This window comes from Diadema antillarum, unplaced genomic scaffold, assembly GCF_040938485.1.
Source record: "Diadema antillarum isolate AM-2024a unplaced genomic scaffold, OU_Dant_1.0 scf00000154, whole genome shotgun sequence".
In the NCBI taxonomy this organism is placed as follows: domain Eukaryota; kingdom Metazoa; phylum Echinodermata; class Echinoidea; order Diadematoida; family Diadematidae; genus Diadema; species Diadema antillarum.
This window is the reverse complement of record NW_027271043.1, coordinates 278,370-299,336: the sequence shown is the minus strand read 5'-3', so window position 1 is coordinate 299,336 and position 20,967 is coordinate 278,370. Positions and strand designations below refer to the sequence as shown.

At 41.4% G+C, this 20,967-nt stretch overlaps 1 protein-coding gene across 1 annotated transcript in view; it reads left to right on the top strand.

Moving 5' to 3' along the window:
• The window catches only part of LOC139722007 (uncharacterized), an 84,420-nt gene that overhangs the window by 19,318 nt on the left and 44,135 nt on the right, over positions 1–20,967 (top strand). Inside the window, exon 2 of the mRNA XM_071633335.1 lies at positions 9,329–9,619. Within this exon, the coding sequence (XP_071489436.1) occupies positions 9,329–9,619 (291 nt within the window). The remainder of the gene's footprint in view (positions 1–9,328; positions 9,620–20,967) is intronic.

Genomic DNA, 20,967 nt, shown 5'->3' with positions numbered 1-20,967 from the left:
GGAAATGCAGTTTCATAGAAAAGGGAGAAAAGAGGATTCAGAGATTTGGGTCATTCGGGCTTGCTTTGCTAAAGATAGCATTAATGAAAACATGTTCTGCTTTTCAGTGAAAGCAGCACCTGTCAGAAAAAAAAAAATGTCATCCGGAAACACTGCTAATATCTTCAGTTCGGTTTGGGGGTTTTTGTTTTGTTTTGTTTTTGAGCCGTCAAATCTTCATAGTGAGTAGTAAATGGATTAGTTTCCCAGGAAGATGAGCTTTTTAGCTCACCTGAACCAAAGGCTCAAGTGAGCTATTGCAATCGCCCTTCGTCCGGCGTCTGGCGTCCGTCGTCCGTCGTGCGTCGTCCGGCATCCGGCGTCCGGCGTGCGTAAACTTTTTACATTTTCATCTTCTTCTTAAAAACCCCAATACCGATTTTCATCAAACTTGGCAGGTAGCATCCCTAGGGGGTGAGGAACTCAATTTAATGAAATGGGCACTATGCCCCACCCAGGGGGCCCCCAGGGGGGGCCCAAACCCCCCAAAATTAAGGAATCTGTAGAAATCTTCTTCTCTAGAACCAGAAGTGATAGAGCTAAATTAATACTATGAGTTAGTACATTGATGACTGTAGTTTCAAGTTTGTTCATGGCACAATCAGGGGTGCCCCCCTTGGGACCCAGGGGAGGGGGGTGGGGAGGGGTTCTAATGGGGCTTAAATTGTACATTTTCATCTTCTTCTTGAGAACCCCATGACCCATTTTCACCAAACTTGGCAAGTAGCATCCCTAGGTTGTTAGGAACTCAATTTGTGAAAATGGGCACCATGCCCCACCCAGGGGGCCCCCAGGGGGGGCTCAAACCCCCCAAAATTAAGGAATCTGTAAAAATCTTCTTCTCTAGAACCAGAAGTGATAGAGCTAAGTTAATGCTATGAGTTAGTACATTGATGACTGCAGTTTCAAGTTTATTCATGGCAGAATCAGGGGTGCCCCCCTTGGGACCCAGGGGAAGGGGTGGGGAGGGTTCCTAACGGGGCCTAAATTGTACATTTTTATCTTCTTCTTGAGAACCCCATGACCCATTTTCACCAAACTTGGCAGGTAGCATCCCTAGGGGGTTAGGATCTCAATTTGTTGAAATGGGCACCATGCCCCACCCAGGGGGCCTCCAGGGGGGCCCAAACCCCCCAAAATGAAGGAATCCTTAAAAGTCTTCTCTAGAATCAGAAGTTATAGAGGTAAGATAATACTACAACCTATGAGTGAGTACATTAATGACTGTGGTTTCAAGTTTGTTCATAGCATATCCAGGGGTGCCCCTCTTGGGGGTGGGGGGGGGTAGTTTGCAGGCACAAACCCTTGTTAGTCGTATAGGAGTCTGCATGCGCCAAGACTAATACACGCACCACTACACTGTAGCCCCTCTTGGGAGAAGCTTCAACACAGGGCCTATGGCACAGTGCCAAAGTGGTGCATGTAGTAGTCTTGGCGCAGACTCCTTTACGACCAACAAGGGTTTGTGCCTGCAAACTAGGGGGAGGGGGGGGGGGGGGGGTTGGTTGGGAAGGTCCAAATGGGGGCCTGAATTGTACATTTTTATCTTCTTCCTGAAAACCTCATGATGGATTTTCGTCAAACTTGGCAGGCAGCATCCCTAGGGGGTCAGGATCTCAATTTATCAAAATGGGCACCATGCCCCACCCAGAGGGCCCCAGGGGGCCCCAATTCCCCCAATAACATATTTTGATCCATCAGGGAGAATCTTTATCTGTGACTTTTTGTGGGTTTTTGAGATGGGCAGTCAGAAACGTCTTAATGGTTTTGGAACACAAAAATGCTCACAGTGACTATATTGTGCACATGTCGTAAATAACCAATCCCACATGAGCTGTAATAAGGAACCCTTTTTCATCATTTTATAACTCTTTGCAATTTTTAGTGTTTCCATATTTTGAATGGTGTATATGTGTGTGTGTGTGTTTGTGTTTTTTTGCAGATATTGTATACATCTGTATACATGTAGGTACTATACATCAGAGCTTGACATTACTGGTGGCCTGGGGCCACTGAAAAATAATGCCAAGCCACCAAAACTTCCAAAAAGGCTATCTTTTTGATGGACTGATCAAGCAGCTAAAATTCAAAATGAAATTGTGCATGTCCTTGTAATTTGGGACCACTTTATTTCTTTTTCAGGCCACCAGAATTTCAGCTTCAAATCTTCTAGCAGCCCAGATGGACCACCAAAGAAAACAGTTAGCATTGAGCCCTGTATATATCTTACACACACCACACATGTACACATATATATGTTTAGAAATTTGTTATATTTCATAATTTGTGATTTATGATCTGGATGATTCAGTGTGCATCCAAGCTCATTCTACAAGGCTTCTAGGATATCAGAGGATGTACTTAGCATCTAATCTTAACAAAAGACATTCATAGAGTAGTTCCTTTCCTTACCCCTTATTGATGATGACAATACCCCCCCCCCAAAAAAAAAAAAGAAACACAAAACAAAACAAAACAAAACAAAACAAGAAAAACAGAACTGTGTCAGACCTCTGAGACTCCCGCAGACCAGACGCCACCTGAAAGTGTTGACGCTATCCCCGGAAGTACTCCGTAATCCAGGAAAGGCGGGCTCCACAAACTGAAGGGGCAGAAGTATTGGTCCCACTTCCTTTCCTTGTTAACTTGATCACTGCCGGAGACCTTCCGTGCCAACGACCAGCCGAGGAAGGCTTGAATTAAGCGTTGCCCAATCAAGCTCAGCGATGAATGCCTGCATTGTTACGACCTGCTAGTCATCAGCGACAAACATGTCATGTTCACTTGTTTTCAATACCTGTCGTGGACTCTGCCATTTTGCCTTTCTAATTACATGGCTGAATATCTGGACATATATACCTCGTTAGCTCATTCACTCTTGGATAGGTCAAGGAAATCACATCTGGTTGGGATTAATTCTCTGTGTGATGTTGTTAGCAAGGAGGTGTTTTCTTCATACACTTTGTCTCTAGGCCAATGGATAATGTGGAAGAGTCTGAAAACAAATCATCGTGTTCGCTTTTAGCTCTGTCATCACCGTTACCAACCTGTTTGTACCCGTTTTCAATGGCCTTTTGAAATGATGATTATGGAGGTTTAAAGGACTATACCTCACTTATACCACAATTGTCCAGGAAAAGAAAACGGATTGACAAGAAGACTAGACAACGTCCAACAGTATATTTGGTCTCAGAGAGAGAGAGAGAAGTTTATGCTGACATCACTGATTTTGATGTGTCATGTCAGAATGGTATCATCTCACAAATGGATCATCATCAAATGCATTAGATTCAAACCTGAAACAGTCAAAGTGGCTTTCTAAACTTTAAAAGGACAAACAAAGAGAGGAAACAGTTAGTGTGAGTGATATTTGTTATGTTCAGGTCATCAGTCATGCATTCACAGTGTGATTTCTTACACGACCCTTGGAGTTTGAAGGTCGGAAGTCGGCTCGGAAGACTTTCCAGTCGACTTGTTTCAAAAGGCAGGTATACCAAACTAGGACTATCTGGTTATTCGTATGCACGTTTAGTTAGTAAGTTTTTGCTTGACTTTATTTTTATCCCAAACAGTCATATTTTGCATGTGCTTTTGTCGTGGTGTGCTCATCGTTTTGTTCTTTTTGTGATGCTGCGGATCGAAATATCAACACTTGAACACTCCTGATTCAGGAGCCTCTGATTGTTAAAACTTCTCAGTGAATGCTTCTAAAGCACTGATGAAGTGGATACCTATGTACTGCAGCTCCATTCAGTATATTCCTACATTTGTAAAGAATGTAAAGACAGTGTGAAATAATGAAGCTTTGGAATTATGAACCTTATTTTATTTTCGAATTAATGAACCTTCAGAATAACTGAACTCTTTTCATTTTGGATTAACAAACTTTCGGAATAACAAACCTTATGTCATTTTCTTATTAACGAACCTTCAGAATAATGAGCCTCATTTCATTTTCATATTAATGAATCTTCGGAATAGCAAACCTTCAGACTTATAAAGCTTCTGAATAACGAACTGTAACCCCTTTAGGAGAGGAGACTGATAATAGACACTCCCTGAATCAGTCCACTGTGTAACATGGCACAGTATCCAGCACTCTGGCAAGATTTCCATAATTTATTTGGGATTGGCTTTCCATGAATACTGCATCTGACTTGCAGTCTTCATCCATGTAAAGCAAGGTGTGCCTCAGTCGTACAGTTATTAGCTGACTTCTCTGCAGTCGCCCGAGTGTGAACTGCACGTCGGTTTTTCATTCACTCCCTTCCCTCCACTAGGAAAAACGTGAAAACAAAGAACTATCTGATATTTGATTATTATTTAAAGCTTTGTGTATGTGGTACACCCTGACATTGGGAGCAAAAATGTATTTGAATTGTGAAAATAATTTTCACCCAAAACGTACTCCAGTTGCACACAATAAGTAAGTACTGTAAAACAAGGAATTTTCGCGTGCACTTTAATTTCACGAATTTCGCGAGCGCCAAGATTCGCGAAATTAAAATGCACGCGAATGTCCTTGTTTACACTATATGCATTGAACACCAGTGGCACTTCGCGAAAATTTCATGCCACAAAAAAGGCTGTCGGCTCCAATTCGCGAAAAATTCATGCCGCGAATATATCATGTTTTACAGTATGCTGACTGCGTGCATGCCGCACTGCACGTACGCAGATCTTTCTTCACTTTATACTTCGGTTTTGCTCTTTGCAAGAATGTGTCATTGTTCCCTTTGGAGGCATCTGCCATTCATGTCCTATCAGAGGGACTGAATGTTTTTTTTTTTGGGGGGGGGGGGTTGGGGGTTTTTTGGGGGGTTTTGGGGGTTTTTTTGTAGAGGGGACAGCATTGCTGTGCTGGTCATTCATGTCCTATCAGAGGGACTGAATGTTTTTTTTTTGGGGGGTTGGGGTTTTTGGGGGGGTTTTGGGTTTGTTTTTTTTTTTGTAGAGGGGACAGCATTGCTGTGCTGGTCTTACTAGGCTTCAAAACAGGAATTTGATCACGCTCAATACAATTATGATGATGTGATATGATGTGATGTGATGTGATGTGATGTGACGTGACGTGACGTGACGTGACGTGACATGACGTGATAATGATATGATTTATTATATGGTATGATAATATGATACCTTGGTATATGATATGAGGTAGGTATTTTTTTTCTGTTCAATCGTGAAAACAAAAATTTGTTTTTTACTGATACACAATGAAAATATGGTATACAAAATACATTTATACAAACTTTCATACAATGTGTGTACAGTTGTACATAGATTTAAATATGCATACGTATACAAGTAATTGCCACTGTCATCATTATCATAATAGAACTACAAAACATAATGTGTTACTCTATACATATGGTCCAATACCTTCCTTCGATATGTATAGGCTTATATGTTATGCTAAGTTTAATCATGATAATTACTTAGATTGTTACGCAGATGCCTTTTAAACCAGACCAGCTAATTGTTGCGTACTGTAGTTGGCAATTTTTATGAAAATATTGTCATCTACATACAGAAGAAAATATCTTGTTGATGGAGAGCATTCTCACCAGAGAAAGTGCCATGGGCATAAAAATTCAGTGTTGTTTGAGTGTAGCACAGTCATGGTGGGTTAATCCCTTTTGTGCAACTTCTAGTAATGATTGATTGATTGATTGATTGATTTTATTTTCCGTATAAAAACAACAACGGCTGGATGGCCCATATTCAGCGATGCCAACATGGCGTCGCTGGTCTTCCATGGGGTCCAGAACATGGAAGTTATACAAATACAATGTGACATTGTGAAATACATAACTCTTGTAAAAATGTACATATTTGAAATACAGTATACATAGATTGAGAGAAAGAAAACAACAACAACAACATCGAATGGCGAATAGCAAAAGAGAAGGATACAAATGAAAGGGAGTGGAAAAATGATAAATCATAACTTTCAATAACCTGTACTAATTCAAATAATTCTGTAATAACTCTTTTTCATCAGCAAAAAGAAAAAAAAAATTAAATCAACGGGGCAGTGACCTTAAACATACTTATTTTAGATTTAAATATATGAACACTGGGGGAAATTTTGATATCCATGGGAAGGTCATTATATTCCTTAGCATATTTATACTTAAATGATTTCTTTAAATATTCAGTTCTAGGTTTGGGAAGTCTTAATTTTTGCCCAAAACGGGAGGGGTAGGAATGAATTACAATTTCAAATTCATCTTTTAAATAAGAAGGAGTTAAATTGTTCATTATCTTATACATAAGAGTAAGGGAGTGATGATGCCTTCTTTGGTCAAGGAGTTGCCAATTCAAAGCGTTATGCATTTCAAGAACAGAAACATGAGAATCAGGTTGTAATCTTAATATAATTCGGCCGGCCCTATTCTGTAATTTTTGTAGCTTATCTAGGTGTTTCTTAAACGATGACCCATATATAATGTCTCCATAATCAAAGTGAGGAAGAATCAATGACTTATAAATTAATTTCAGAATCGATTCACTTACAGAGTGTCTTAGTCTACCGAGAAAACCTACCATCTTTCCAATACTCATCAACATCTTTTCAATATGATATTTCCAATTTAAATTTTCATCACACCACAGACCCAAGTATTTAAAAACACGTACTTGATTCAGAGGAGTGTTGTGTAGTGAGACTCGTAAAACATTTTGTTTGGACATCATGTGGTTGCTTCCAAATAACATGCATACAGTTTTCTGACAATTTACACTTAACTTATTTTGACACATCCAGTTATACACATTTTCTAAATCCAGATTAAGAGCAAGTTCAATGTTGTATACTGAAGAATGAGAAAAATATAAAACGGTGTCATCGGCATATAATTGCACTTTACATACTTTAATATATTGTACCAAATCATTGATATAGATTATAAAAAGCAGTGGTCCTAAAAGGGACCCTTGAGGGACCCCGCACGTTATATTAGATTCGGAGGAAAGTTTGGAGTTGACCAATGTTTGGCAGACTCTGTCCGTCATATAACTTCTCAGCCAAGCTCGGGGGGTACCATCAATGCCTATTTCCTTAAGCTTCTTCATTAGTATATCACAGTTCACTGTGTCGAAAGCTTTTCTGAGGTCGACAAAAACAGCTCCTGTATATTCATTTCTATCAATTGCATGAAGCCAGTCATCCGTGACTTTCATAAGGGTAGTAATAGTTGAGTGTTGTGGTCTAAAACCAGATTGCACAGACGTCAGAATATTGTTTTTGTGTAGGTAAGCTAGTATCTGTCTTTGAACAACTCGTTCGAGAATTTTTGAAACACATGACAATATTGAAATAGGTCGATAATTTGAGGGATAATCTTTATGCCCGTTTTTATGAATTGGAATGATTTTTGCCCTTTTCCATGGCTTGGGAAACTTACCACTTAACAGAGATAGATTAATCAAATCAGCAATGCTATGTGATATATCAAAAGCGCATAATTTCAGCATATAAACAGATATCTTATCAAAACCAATGGATTTAACCTCTTTCAAATTACGAATGATTTTACAAACTTCACTTTCCGTCACCAAAGTAAATTCAAGTATATCATTAACAGAGTTAGCTTTACTGTGAATAAAAGGTGCATCAGGAATTTGCTCTGCTAAAGTACTTCCCACTGTGGCAAAAAATTCATTAAAATGATCAGCAGTTTCAATAAAATTATCAGAATTCACATGGACTGAGCTATCACATTTCTTATTTGGTATGATAGATTTCAACAAACTCCAAGTAGATCTGGAATTTTTACTATTTTGGGAGAATTTATCAACATAATATTTTTTCTTTACTTTCCGAACTTCCGCTGTAACTTTATTTCGTAACTTTCGATACTCATTCATCATATTTTCATCTTTACATTTATATGCTTTTTTTTAAGCTTTATCTCGTTTCTTCATAAGTCTATAGATATCAGAAGTCATCCAAGGTGAAAAATTATCTTTTACTCTATTACACCGTTCAGGCATATGTTTTTCAATAACATTTAGAAACAAATTCTGCCATAATTCAACAGCTTCGTCGATAGACTCAGATTCTCTAATCTTTTCCCACGGTTGATTGTGAATATCAATTCTGAAGTCATCAATATTTAAATTTTTCCGACTTCTGAAATTTATAATTCTTGAAGAAAATGAAATGTCAGACTTCCAAGTCATAATACTAATCGAATGATCACTCATTCCATTGTGAATTACATCAAAACTCTTCACTTTAAAGGGATTGTTAGTTACAATGTGATCAACCAAAGTAGCAGAAAGATTAGTTATCCGGGTCGGTTCAGTGCAATTTATCTGTGTCAACGCGTACGTAGTATTAAGATCAATATACCTTTTGGTGACACCAGATAAAGGCTGGGACAGTAAATCACAGTTTATATCTCCTACCAGGACTGTATCACAACCTAAACTGTCTACATAACTAAGGAAATTTTCATATAAATCAAAGACACCGATATTACAAGAGGGGGGTCGGTACCAAGTAGTGAACACCATTGCCTTTGAACGCTTCAAATAAACCTTTACTGCAAGCACTTCTAACTCATTCAAACTTTCATGTATGAGGTTCTCAAAATGAATCGACTTATGAACATATATCGCTACTCCTCCACCTTGACGAGTTCTATCTTTTTGCACCAGTGAGTAATTTTCTATATTGAGTTCATGATCGAAAATAGATAAATCAATTTTAGTTTCATTTAGAGCGAGTAAATGTATGTCGTTTGACGTCACAAACGCTCTAACTTCATCTATATGTCTCAAGAGACTATTGACATTTAAATGTGCAATCCTTAGACCGTTACCTCGTACATCTTGATGCAGTTCCCCTGAAGTAGGCAAATTTCTTTGTGTCATATTGACCTCATGTAAATCAACATCTGCAGTAGTTTCACAATCAATATAAAAAGGCATCTGCTTAAATAAACAAATATTACACTGCCAGTCGTTAAAAGTTTCTGTCAAATCATCATAAACTCCTTCAGAAATACCAGAACAAGCAATATGAAGCCACTGCTGGCAGTTAGTACATCTCAATCCTTTTTGATTTTTTTCACAGGTTTCTTACAACAAACACATGGAAATTTATAAATACTAGACTTCATTTAGCAGGGAAAAAGACACGTCCGATCATGACGCTGGCTCTATGCTTCTAAGGTCTAAGGTACAATCCCTAAGCTGTCACATTACCTGAACATGGGCAGCCAGCCAGCCAGCCATTCACCCGTCTGTGCCCCGCCCTTTCTTTCTTTCTCTCATGCAGGCACTCGAGCGAGACCTCCTCAGGCCCAGGCACAGGCCCAGACAGGCCTCGTTAATAGCCTCCAGAGCATGCAGAGTGAAGAGGACTACGTCTACGTCCCCAACATGACTGGGGCCAAGCGGGACTCCAGGGATGTGCGGGACCTGCTGGAGGACAGCCGCCATGTCCTGGTGCAGCGACTCAACGTCGTCGAGCTCCTGCCCAAATTCCGCCAGGAGCGCTTCATGAACCACGAGGATGAGGAACTGATACGGAATGAATACCGCCACCCTACCAGCTCGGAGAAAGCAGGTACATCAATCAAAGCTCCCAATTTCTGCCCCTGCAGTTCACTGTTCTGTTTACATCCACCAAGAAGGTTATGTTGTTTGCCTGCATTAGTTTGTAAGTATTTGTTTGTAAGTTTGGAAAATAGCTCGAAAGGTGTGAATAGATTTTGATGAAATTTACAAGAAAACAGTTGATAATGACACAAGGTACAAATGATGTCCTTACATTTTGGTAGTGATCTGCATCACTGTCTGGATCCAGGAATTTTTATGCATTTTTGAAGGATTCTTTATCTCAGATAGCCGATAGGGCTGATAAACAAGAGAATTCAAGCTGCACATATTTGAGGTGGACTGAGCAAACGATCAAGGCTTAGCAGGAAGCTTTAATGGTAGAGACACTAGAAAGGATTCTTAATCACTGAAAAATTGGGCATTTTTAGTATGACGATATAGTGGGTGGAACTCTCCAAGTATTTTTCTTGTTTTTTTATTTTGTGGCTGACAAGACTCTGTTTCGACAATGTGTAATACAGGCCATTTCATTGATGAGTGCAGAATGACAGATATTTTTCCTCTGAAGACGTATGTAGCGGCATAGGAACTTTAATATTGACAACACTATCCCTCAACAGGTAGACATTAACACCCCCGAAATAGTAGAGCAACCCCAAACCCCAAAACAATGCATGCTCTGTCCAGTACCCTAATTTGCATAGTAGAACACCCAAGCTAATTTGCATAGAGCACATGCCTTCACCCCAAGGCAGTGCACACTCTTTGTTTATAGCAGAGTGAGTTTGGAAGCTTTGAGGACAAGCAGTGTCTTCTAAGAGCAGTGAGGAGAGTTATATTTGTGACCAGGATACGTAACAGTTGGTAAGTCCAATTCATAATTGATATCCTTCTTTGATTTGTGCATACACATATATTCCTCATTAATTGAGAACAGAGTAATTAATTTGTTAATAAGTATCTGAACGAGAGTAAATCTCTTTGTTTCATGCTCCATGTCGATGTGTAGACATATTCAACCCACACAGGGTAGAATGTATTGAAATTAACTTTCCATGAGTATGAGAAGAATACTTTGGTATATTACTCAATGTATAATATGTGTTGGAAAGGTGTTGTATTGCTAAGTGTTCTTAGACAGTTTGGAAGACTAACTTACAATAACATACAAAGTAGATGAAGTTGTTGGAGCATGGATATTCAAAGTGTAGTAACTTGCACTTGTGCACTGTATATAGTGTATATATGCCTGTGTGTGTTTTAGGGCCCAGAGCATGGCTGGGGGAGAGAGAGAGAGAGAGAGAGAGAGAGAGAGAGTGGTGGGTGCAGTGCAGCCCCAAGTAGAGATAGTTGCCATGGAGACCACTCCAGAACAGTGATGGTCTGTGTAGTTGTGCTGTGCGGTGCACAGGATAGTTTGGTAGAGGGATGTAATCCAGAACCCTGTACAGCTGTAGTTCAATAAGGAAGTTAAGTACTGAAACAAACAAAAGAACTGCCCAGTGAAGCTTAGGGGCTTGTGCCCATCGTAGTTGTACTAGCACTGGCAGTGGTAATATAAACAGTGTATCTAATTTGTTCTTTATTCAGCCTGAATGGATATAGGCTTCTACACAATCGCCACAAATAAGTTATGAAGGTTTGACAGCAGTTTGGAATACTGAAAGATATATGTCATATTCAGACTACATTATATATTTAAAGTGCATGTTGCATTAAGTAATTAAAAGGTTTGTAATAATATTACCTAAACAGTAATAATAATGAACAATTGGTGTTGAGCGCAAGTTACATTTAAGTTTGAGCGCTGAGAATATGTTAAATTGGTGTATATCAATCATTGATTGAAGTTGATACAAGTGTAATTAATATTTAAATGTTGTCTCTGTATTTTGTCACAGTGAACCACTACACTACACTACACTTCACTACACTACACTTCACTTGACTACAAGTCACTTGACATCGCTATACACACATCACACAGATGACATTATGCTGTTGTGAGCTGCATGAGCCGGATAACTGAATAAAGTCACTTAATAGCCAGTGGAAAGCAAAGGACTGCGTCTATGACAAGTGTTATGATTCAGATTCTGACTGTGCGTGTATATGAACAGTGCGTTTGCAACGTTAGAAATCTACAAATGTAGTAAGGTCCTGCAGACGAGGCTACATTTTTAAGTTCACAACTCTTCAGCTCAATTTATAACTCCAACTCAAGTCGCTCTCTTGAAGCTATATGGATGGTTTCACGATGGAGAGCACCGGACATGAATCTGAAATCTCTCAACCAGCTCAAGATGAGGTTAAAACATTGCGACAGTCCTGTCAAGGTTACATGGGTAGCCTTACTAAAATGTACAAGGAACTCGAGGTTCTTATGGCGACGTTTGATAACAAGGATGCAGTTTTGAAGAAGTACAATCAGCTTGAAAGTGTGTTCCAGCTGTATGAAGGCAGATTCAGAGAATATCATAGCAAGCTAGTTGGTGCTGATGCGGAAGCTGCATTAGAGAAATTCGAACAGAGCAAACAGAACATAGAGGAGTTTCGTGGCAGACTAAAGGACTGGAAGGAGGCTGGTGAGAGGCGTGGCGCTGAATCGGTTCGACATGACGACAACGCTTCTGTGAGGTCTGCGACCACGACTAGCAGCCGGTCATCTCGAAGGAGCAGCGCGAGTTCATCGTCTACAAGGCTGAGGGAGGCGAAAGTGAAAAGGGAACTGGCCAAACTCAAGAAAGTGCAGTTTGAAAGATCACAAAGGGTGAAACTGGAACAGTTTAAGTTAGGTCAGGAGTTAGCAAGGATGGAGATCGAAGATGAGTTAACAAATGCAGAGGTAGAAGAAAAGTTGTGGGAAGAAGAGGTAGTAAATGAAGAACTTCATTCAGGTGAACCTCTTCAAGAAGTTAATGTGCAAAACCACAATGCTCAGGTAGAAAGTACAAATCTTGAATCTTCTCCAGCAGTAAAGAAAGAGCTTAACCCACATGCCCCAGTTTTCACAAGTAGAGAAGTCAAATGTGAAAATGATGCTGCTACTCTTGAAAATAACATGTCTCACATGTTTCAGGCCTTTAATTTGGCAACAAATATGCCAAAACCAGAACTAGTGACATTTGGTGGTAATCCAATAGAGTATTGGAGTTTCATGAACAATTTCGATGTAGTCGTAGCAGACAAGGCATGTGATGATCGTATGAGACTAACATACCTGATACAATATTGTACTGGTAAAGCTAGACAAAGCATTGAGAATTGTGTTCTGTTGGGTGCGAAGGAAGGTTATCGTAAGGCCAGAGAGATTTTGGCTGAGCAGTTCGGCCAACCATACATTGTTTCTCATTCCCATATACAGCAGGTTTTGAATCGATCACAGGTGAAGCCGAACGATGGAGCGAGACTGTGGGACTTGGCAAGGGACATGCGCAGGTGTCAAATGGTCCTCTCTCAGATGGGATATTCAGCCGATATGAATAGTTCTGACAATCTTCTCAAGATTCAAGACCTCCTACCAATGCACCTACAATCTGAGTGGGCCAAGCAGGCACACAGGATGATGAACAACAGGGTCTGTCCAAGCTTCGAGAGCATGACTGAATTCATCGAGCAGTCGGCAAAGCTTGCGAGCAACATGTTCGGACAGAACATAAAGAAGTCATCAAAGCCGGCTGTAGGAAGTGGGCCAAAGAAGGGACCTCAACGCATGACTTTCACCACTCAGGCAAGTATTAGGAGTGAAACTTCTACTGCATACCCACAAGGAGTGAAATGTCCCTGTTGTAGCCAGCAGCATGGACTCAAGAAATGTCAGAAATTCAAGGAAAGACCCTTTTCTGAGCGCATCAAACTGACCAGGCAACTACGTCTGTGTGATAACTGTCTTCAACCTTCCCATTTTGCTGTTGGGTGTTCAGCAAAACCACAGTGTGAGAAAGCTGGATGCAACAGGAAACATCACACTCTTCTTCATCCTCCACAAAGCGGAAAAAGGGAAGAAAGACGGAATGATTCATCCGCGCCTACATCATCAACTGGGACCAGCATGGCGACTGCAACCAGTGATCCAACAGCATCAAAGACAGAAGGAGGTCAGTGTCTCAGTACCTCTTCATCGAGGAAAAAGGTCTGCCTCCGCGTCGTTCCTGTAAATGTTACAGGAAGTGGCCAAGTAATCCAAACTTGGGCATTATTGGACGAAGGAAGTGACGTGTCTCTCTGCAGCGACAGACTGGTGAAGCGGTTAGGCATACAAGGAGCTCCAAAGGACTTCCAATTGACTACTGTCGGTAACAGTCTATCTAGGCAGAAGGGCTTGGAAGTTGGGCTGACAGTGAGCAACATCACAGACGGAAGGACCATCAATCTTCCTAAGGTTTGGACTGTCAAGGAGATGAACATCTCACACGCTTGTATTCCTACACAGGCAGACTTGGCAGGATGGCCTCACTTGAAGGGGATCACACTACCCTACATTGATGAGGAAGAAGTACAGCTCCTGATTGGAGGAGACACCCCGGAAGCCTTCTGGGTGTTAGACCAACGTAGGGGCAATCCTAAGGAACCTTATGCTGTGCGCACACCTTTGGGATGGAGTCTGTTGGGACCGACGTCATCCAAGAGCAGATCCTCATCAGCTACTGTCAACTTCGTAAGACAAGAAGTAGACCCTCTGCACAGCCAACTCAAACAGTTTTGGGAACTGGATTTTGGAGGCTATCTCCAAGAGGAGAAGACGGGCATGTCAATTGAGGACCAGCGGGCTTTGAAGATGATGGAAGATACAGCAAGGAAGGTTGGTAACCATCATGAAGTCGGCCTACCATGGCGATACTGGCCACCTGAGATGCCATCGAACCGCTATCTGGCAGAAGTCAGATTGAAGTACCTCAAAAAGAAGCTGGAGAAAGATGAAGCACTCCATGAAAGGTACACAACCACCATAGGCGAGTACATTTCCAATGGCTACGCAGAAGAGGTGAAAGACGAGTCTGATCACCAATCCAAGAGTTCAGACGGTGGAGAAAATAAATCAAACGAACCGCAGGAGTTGAAGTGGTACCTCCCACACCATGCAGTCGTGCACCCTCACAAACCGGAGAAGGTGAGAGTAGTCTTTGATTGCGCTGCTCGCTATCGTGGCACAGCTCTCAACGATCAGCTACTACAAGGACCTGATCTAACCAACAACTTGGCCGGAGTACTCATAAGATTCAGGCAGGAAAGAGTTGCCTTTGTTGCCGACGTGCAGGGGATGTTCCACCAAGTCAAGGTTCCAGTCAAAGACCGAGATGCGATGAGATTCCTGTGGTGGAGGGATGGTGACCTGTCCAAGGAGCCTACAGAATATCGCATGACAGTACATCTTTTCGGTGCGACATCTTCACCAAGTTGTGCGGGGTTCGCACTAAGAAAGACTGCAGAGGATGCTCGTGGACAGTTCAACAAAGAAGTCATCGATACAGTTCTGAACAACTTCTACGTTGATGACTGTTTAAAGTCTGTGAAGTGCCGAGATGATGTGATGAGTCTGGTGGAAGACCTGAGATGCCTTCTAGCCCAAGGAGGTTTCAGATTGACTAAATGGCTCTGCAATGACCGAGACGTCCTTGCTTCAATTCCCGAGTCGGAAAGGGCTGAGTCCGCGCTGAACCTAGATCTCGAGGATTTGCCAGTTCAACGGACACTTGGAATCCTGTGGGACATGGAAACAGACTCCTTCAAGTTCGAAGTCCAGGTAAAGGAGAAGCCGGCAACAAGGCGTGGGATTTTGTCTGTTGCAAGCTCCCTCTATGACCCTTTGGGTTTCCTCGCCCCATTCGTACTACCAGCTAAGGTACTCCTGCAGAACCTATGCAGACGAGACTTGACTTGGGATGCACAGGTATCACCTGCAGAAGAAAAACGATGGCAAGAGTGGCTGAATGATTTGCCTTTGCTCACGAAGATCCAAATAAGTAGGTGTCTGAAGCCAGAGGGATTCCAGGAAATTGAATCTGCCCAACTCCATCACTTCTGTGATGCGTCTGAAGTTGGATACGCGGCTGTGTCCTACTTACGCCTGACAAGCATGTCAGGCGCAGTGCATTGTGCATTTGTCCTAGGGAAGTCAAGATTAGCGCCAATGAAGGTGGTGTCAATCCCAAGATTGGAACTGATGGCTGCTGTCCTTGCAGTGACCATGGACCAATGCATCAAGGGAGAGCTCGAAATCAAGATCGATGAGACTGTCTTTTGGACTGACTCTACTGCGGTCCTACAGTACATACGAAGTGAAAGCAGACGATTCAAGACGTTCGTTGCGAACAGAGTCGCACGAATCCATGCGTCCTCTGCTCCTGAGCAATGGAGACATGTCGACACAAAATCAAATCCAGCAGATGATGGATCTCGTGGACTGAAAGCATCCGAGCTTCTGAAAGATCAGCGCTGGATTATCGGACCGGATTTCCTTGCAAAGGAAGAGAAGTTCTGGCCTTCACCTCCAGATGTGCTTGAGGTTCCAAGAAGTGACCCGGAAGTGAAGAAAGAGGTTCATGTGTTTGCGACTTCTGTAAGAGGTAACATGCAAGACCTCTTCAGCAGATATTCTTCATGGAATAAATTGAAGCGAGCCATGGCGTGGCTTCTCCGGTACAAGAAGTGGCTTCTCGCAAAGGCAAAGGGTGAAGGGAACGGCGACATGAAGTCTTCATTGTCAGCAGAAGAGCTGATAGAAGCGGAGAGAGACATCATCAAATTCATGCAAAGAGGTGTGTTTGGTGATTATCTCGACGGCAAGGAACTGAAAAGCTGTGCTGTGAAAAAGCTGAATCCAATCGTGGTAGACGGTATCGTCCGAATCGGTGGCAGGCTCGGCAATGCTCCTCTTGACTACGATGAGAAACATCCTGTCATCTTGCCTCATGATCATCACGTTACGAGGCTCCTCATTTCACACCATCACCATCTGGTAGGACATTCTGGAGCAGGAATGACGTGGTCCTCCCTGAGAACCAGGTATTGGGTGATGAGAGGAGGAGTTGCAGTGAGGAAGGTTGTAGGAAAATGTTTCAAGTGCAAGAGGAGGAACGCACCGAGAATGGAACAGATGATGGCTGAGCTTCCGCTGCACAGAGTCACACCAGACAAGCCCCCCTTCACATACGTAGGTGTCGACTACTTCGGGCCGATTCTGGTGAAACAAGGCCGCAGTAGAGTAAAGAGGTATGGCTGTCTGTTCACCTGCATGACCAGCAGAGCAGTTCATGTTGAAGTTGCTCACTCGCTCGATACAGATTCATTCGTCAATGCCTTGCGACGATTCATTGCTAGGAGAGGCAAGCCGGAGAAGATAGTGAGTGACAATGGGACAAATTTCAGGGGCGCCGAACGAGAGTTGCGGGAGAGCTTACAGTCCCTCAACCAGTCCAAGGTGAACAACTACCTCCTAGACCAAGGAATACACTGGTCTTTCAACACCCCAACGGCGAGTCACATGGGTGGGGTGTGGGAAAGAATGGTGAGATCGATTCGAAAGATTCTAGGCAGCCTGCTCGGACAACAGACAGTGTCTGACGAAGTATTGTCTACTGTGCTGGTAGAAGTAGAAGGTATTCTAAACTCACGCCCCCTTACTCAGTTGAGTATGGATCCACAGGAGAACGAACCCCTGACCCCCAATCACTTGCTGTTGATGAAACAGAACCCCAGCCTTTCACTCGGCAAGTTTGACAAGGGAGACTGCTACGGAAGGCGCCGGTGGAGACAAGTACAGTATCTGGCGACGGTCTTCTGGCGGAGATGGCAAGCAGAATACCTTCCTCTGTTACAAGAACGACAGAAATGGTTGATTCCGCGTAGGAACTTGGCTGTGAATGATCTAGTCCTTGTGGCAGATGAACGCGCACCGAGAGGCCAGTGGCCGCTTGGAAAGGTGTCCCAGGTGTACCCGGGTAAAGACGGACTAGTCCGCCAGGCGGAAATCAAGGTGGGATCTGTATTTCTTAGGAGACCGATCTCCAAACTCTGTATGCTGGAAGCTGCAGATGACCAGTAGAGTGATAACATTGTCAATGTTGATATTCACAGCTATACGTGATAGTTTAGCAAGAAGTGAAATATTGTTTATGTTTGATGTTCAACCGTTCAAATGTTGTCAAAAGTTTAAGTACATCTGTTAAGAATGCCGCCTTTATATGAAGGTAAGAAATGACCTTCCTGTAGTCAGGTCATTGGGGGCCGGTATGTAGCGGCATAGGAACTTTAATATTGACAACACTATCCCTCAACAGGTAGACATTAACACCCCCGAAATAGTAGAGCAACCCCAAACCCCAAAACAATGCATGCTCTGTCCAGTACCCTAATTTGCATAGTAGAACACCCAAGCTAATTTGCATAGAGCACATGCCTTCACCCCCAAGGCAGCGCAAACTCTTTGTTTATAGCAGAGTGAGTTTGGAAGCTTTGAGGACAAGCAGTGTCTTCTAAGAGCAGTGAGGAGAGTTATATTTGTGACCAGGATACGTAACAGTTGGTAAGTCCAATTCATAATTGATATCCTTCTTTGATTTGTGTATACACATATATTCCTCATTAATTGAGAACAGAGTAATTAAGTTGTTAATAAGTATCTGAACGAGAGTAAATCTCTTTGTTTCATGCTCCATGTCGATGTGTAGACATATTCAACCCACACAGGGTAGAATTTATTGAAATCAACTTTCCATGAGTATGAGAAGAATACTTTGGTATATTACTCAATGTATAATATGTGTTGGAAAGGTGTTGTATTGCTTAGTGTTCCTAGACAGTTTGGAAGACTAACTTACAATGACATATAAAGGAGATGAAGTTGTTTGGAGCATGGATATTCAAAGTGTAGTAATTTGCACTTGTGCACTGTATATAGTGTATATATGCCTGTGTGTGTTTTAGGGCCCAGAGCATGGCTGGGGGATAGAGAGAGAGAGAGAGAGAGAGTGATGGGTGCAGTACAGCCCCAAGTAGAGATAGTTGCCATGGAGACCACTCCAGAACAGTGATGGTCTGTGTAGTTAGCTGTGCGGTGCACAGGATAGTTTGGTAGAGGGATGTAATCCAGAACCCTGTACAGCTGTAGTTCAATAAGGAAGTTAAGTACTGAAACAAACAAAAGAACTGCCCAGTGAAGCTTAGGGGCTTGTGCCCATCGTAGTTGTACTAGCACTGGCAGTGGTAATATAAACAGTGTATCTAATTTGTTCTTTATTCAGCCTGAATGGATATACATAGGCTTTTACACAATTGCTACAAGTAAGTTATATGAAGTTTGACAGCAGTTTGGAATACTGAAAGATATATGTCATATTCAGACTACATTATATATTTAAAGTGCATGTTGCATTAAGTAATTAAAAGGTTTGTGATAATATTACCTAAACAGTAATAATAATGAACAATTGGTGTTGAGCGTAAGTTACATTTAAGTTTGAGCACTGAGAATATGTTAAATTGGTGTATATCAATCATTGATTGAAGTTGATACAAGTGTAATTAATATTTAAATGTTTTCTCTGTATTTTGTCACAGTGAACCACTACACTACACTTCACTACACTACACTTCACTTCACTACACTACACTTCACTTGACTACAAGTCACTTGACATCGCTATACACACATCACACAGATGACATTATGCTGTTGTGAGCTGCATGAGCCGGATAACTGAATAAAGTCACTTAATAGCCAGTGGAAAGCAAAGGACTGCGTCTATGACAAGTGTTATGATTCAGATTCTGACTGTGCGTGTATATGAACAGTGCGTTTGCAACGTTAGAAATCTACAAATGTAGTAAGGTCCTGCAGACGAGGCTACAGTACCTATTCCGAGAATGGTACCGTTCGATATAGTTTGTATATTTGTCAGGCTACCTTTGCTCAAGCTTTATGGGAAGCAGAACAAACTTTTGACGGTTTCTAGATCTGTCCTTCATGATGATTATTAGAGACAGTATGTCGTGGGGATTGTCCATTTGTCCCTCTGTCCCAGGTTTTGAGAAAACCCTTCAGTGAATTTAGTTTCATGCTTTGTAGATGTAAATGTGCTTGTTACCTGTTGAGGAAACACCCTCAAGATCAAAGGTCAAATGTCATGAGACTCTGGTGAACCTGTCACTTTCCAGCTGTAACTTGAGATAGGACTCCCTATGGGATATCATAGGATAATGTAGTCTGGTATAAGAGTAGAAATTGATTTTTTTTTTAAATTGTTAGTTGACATGATGATAACAATGGGATAAAAGTAAGGATGACTAAACATTAGCAAAACTGTCATTTTCCAGTTGTATCTTTTAGCTTTCCTGTGCTACTAAATCTATTAAAGGACAAGTTCACCTTTATAAACATAAGGATTGAGAGAATGTAGCAATATTAGTAGAACACATCATTGAAAGTTTGAGGAAAATCAGACAATCCGTTCAAAAGTTATGAATTTTTAAAAATTTTTGCGCAGCAACCGCTGGATGAGAAGACTACTGCAGTGTATGAATAACTTGCGTACAACAATATAAGGAAAATATAAAGAGAATTTCACAAAATTCCATCTTTTGAAAAAAGTACACATTCCCCTGACTCGTTACCGACAAATGTTATGGGCAATATTATTCCCCCTGCCTTTAGAAAGAGGCAAGTCAAGAGCTCTTTTATTATGCGAAAAAAGTGAAAATATGTTGAATTTTCTTTTACATTTTCTTTATACTGTTGTACGCATATGACTCACAAGCTGTAGTAGTCTCCTCATCCAGCGGTTCCAACACAAAAATTTTAAAAATTCATAACTTTTGCATCGATTGTCCAATTTTCCTCAAACTTTCACTGATGTGTTCTACTAATATTGTTGCATTCTCTCAATCCTTATGTTTATGAAGGTGAACTTGTCCTTTAACAAATATTATGCAAGTGGCACTTCATGGTCAGTTTTCAGATTTGTGTTTTGATATCATCATTATACATTGCAGGTTTGTAAATCCAAATTCAAACTCGAAACAAGCCACAGGGGGGAAAAAAATCTAAAGCAATTAATTTGATTGTGATGATGATGATGATGCTGCTGTGCAAACAGTGATCGAGTTGGTGACTCCGTCAACACTGAACAGGCTGCAGTAGGGGAAAGGTGTGTGACTAGTGGAAATTTACAGGAAACAAATATAATAGGGGAAGTAATAAAAAAAGGAATTAGCACAAGAGAAAAAGTAGTGTACACACACACACACACACTTATACCAGTCAAAGTCTGCAGTAAACAAAAAGCACAAATGTGAACATGACTAGACAGAGATAAAAAGGGAACTCGACAGGATCAATATTGATTCCAAGTCCTTTCC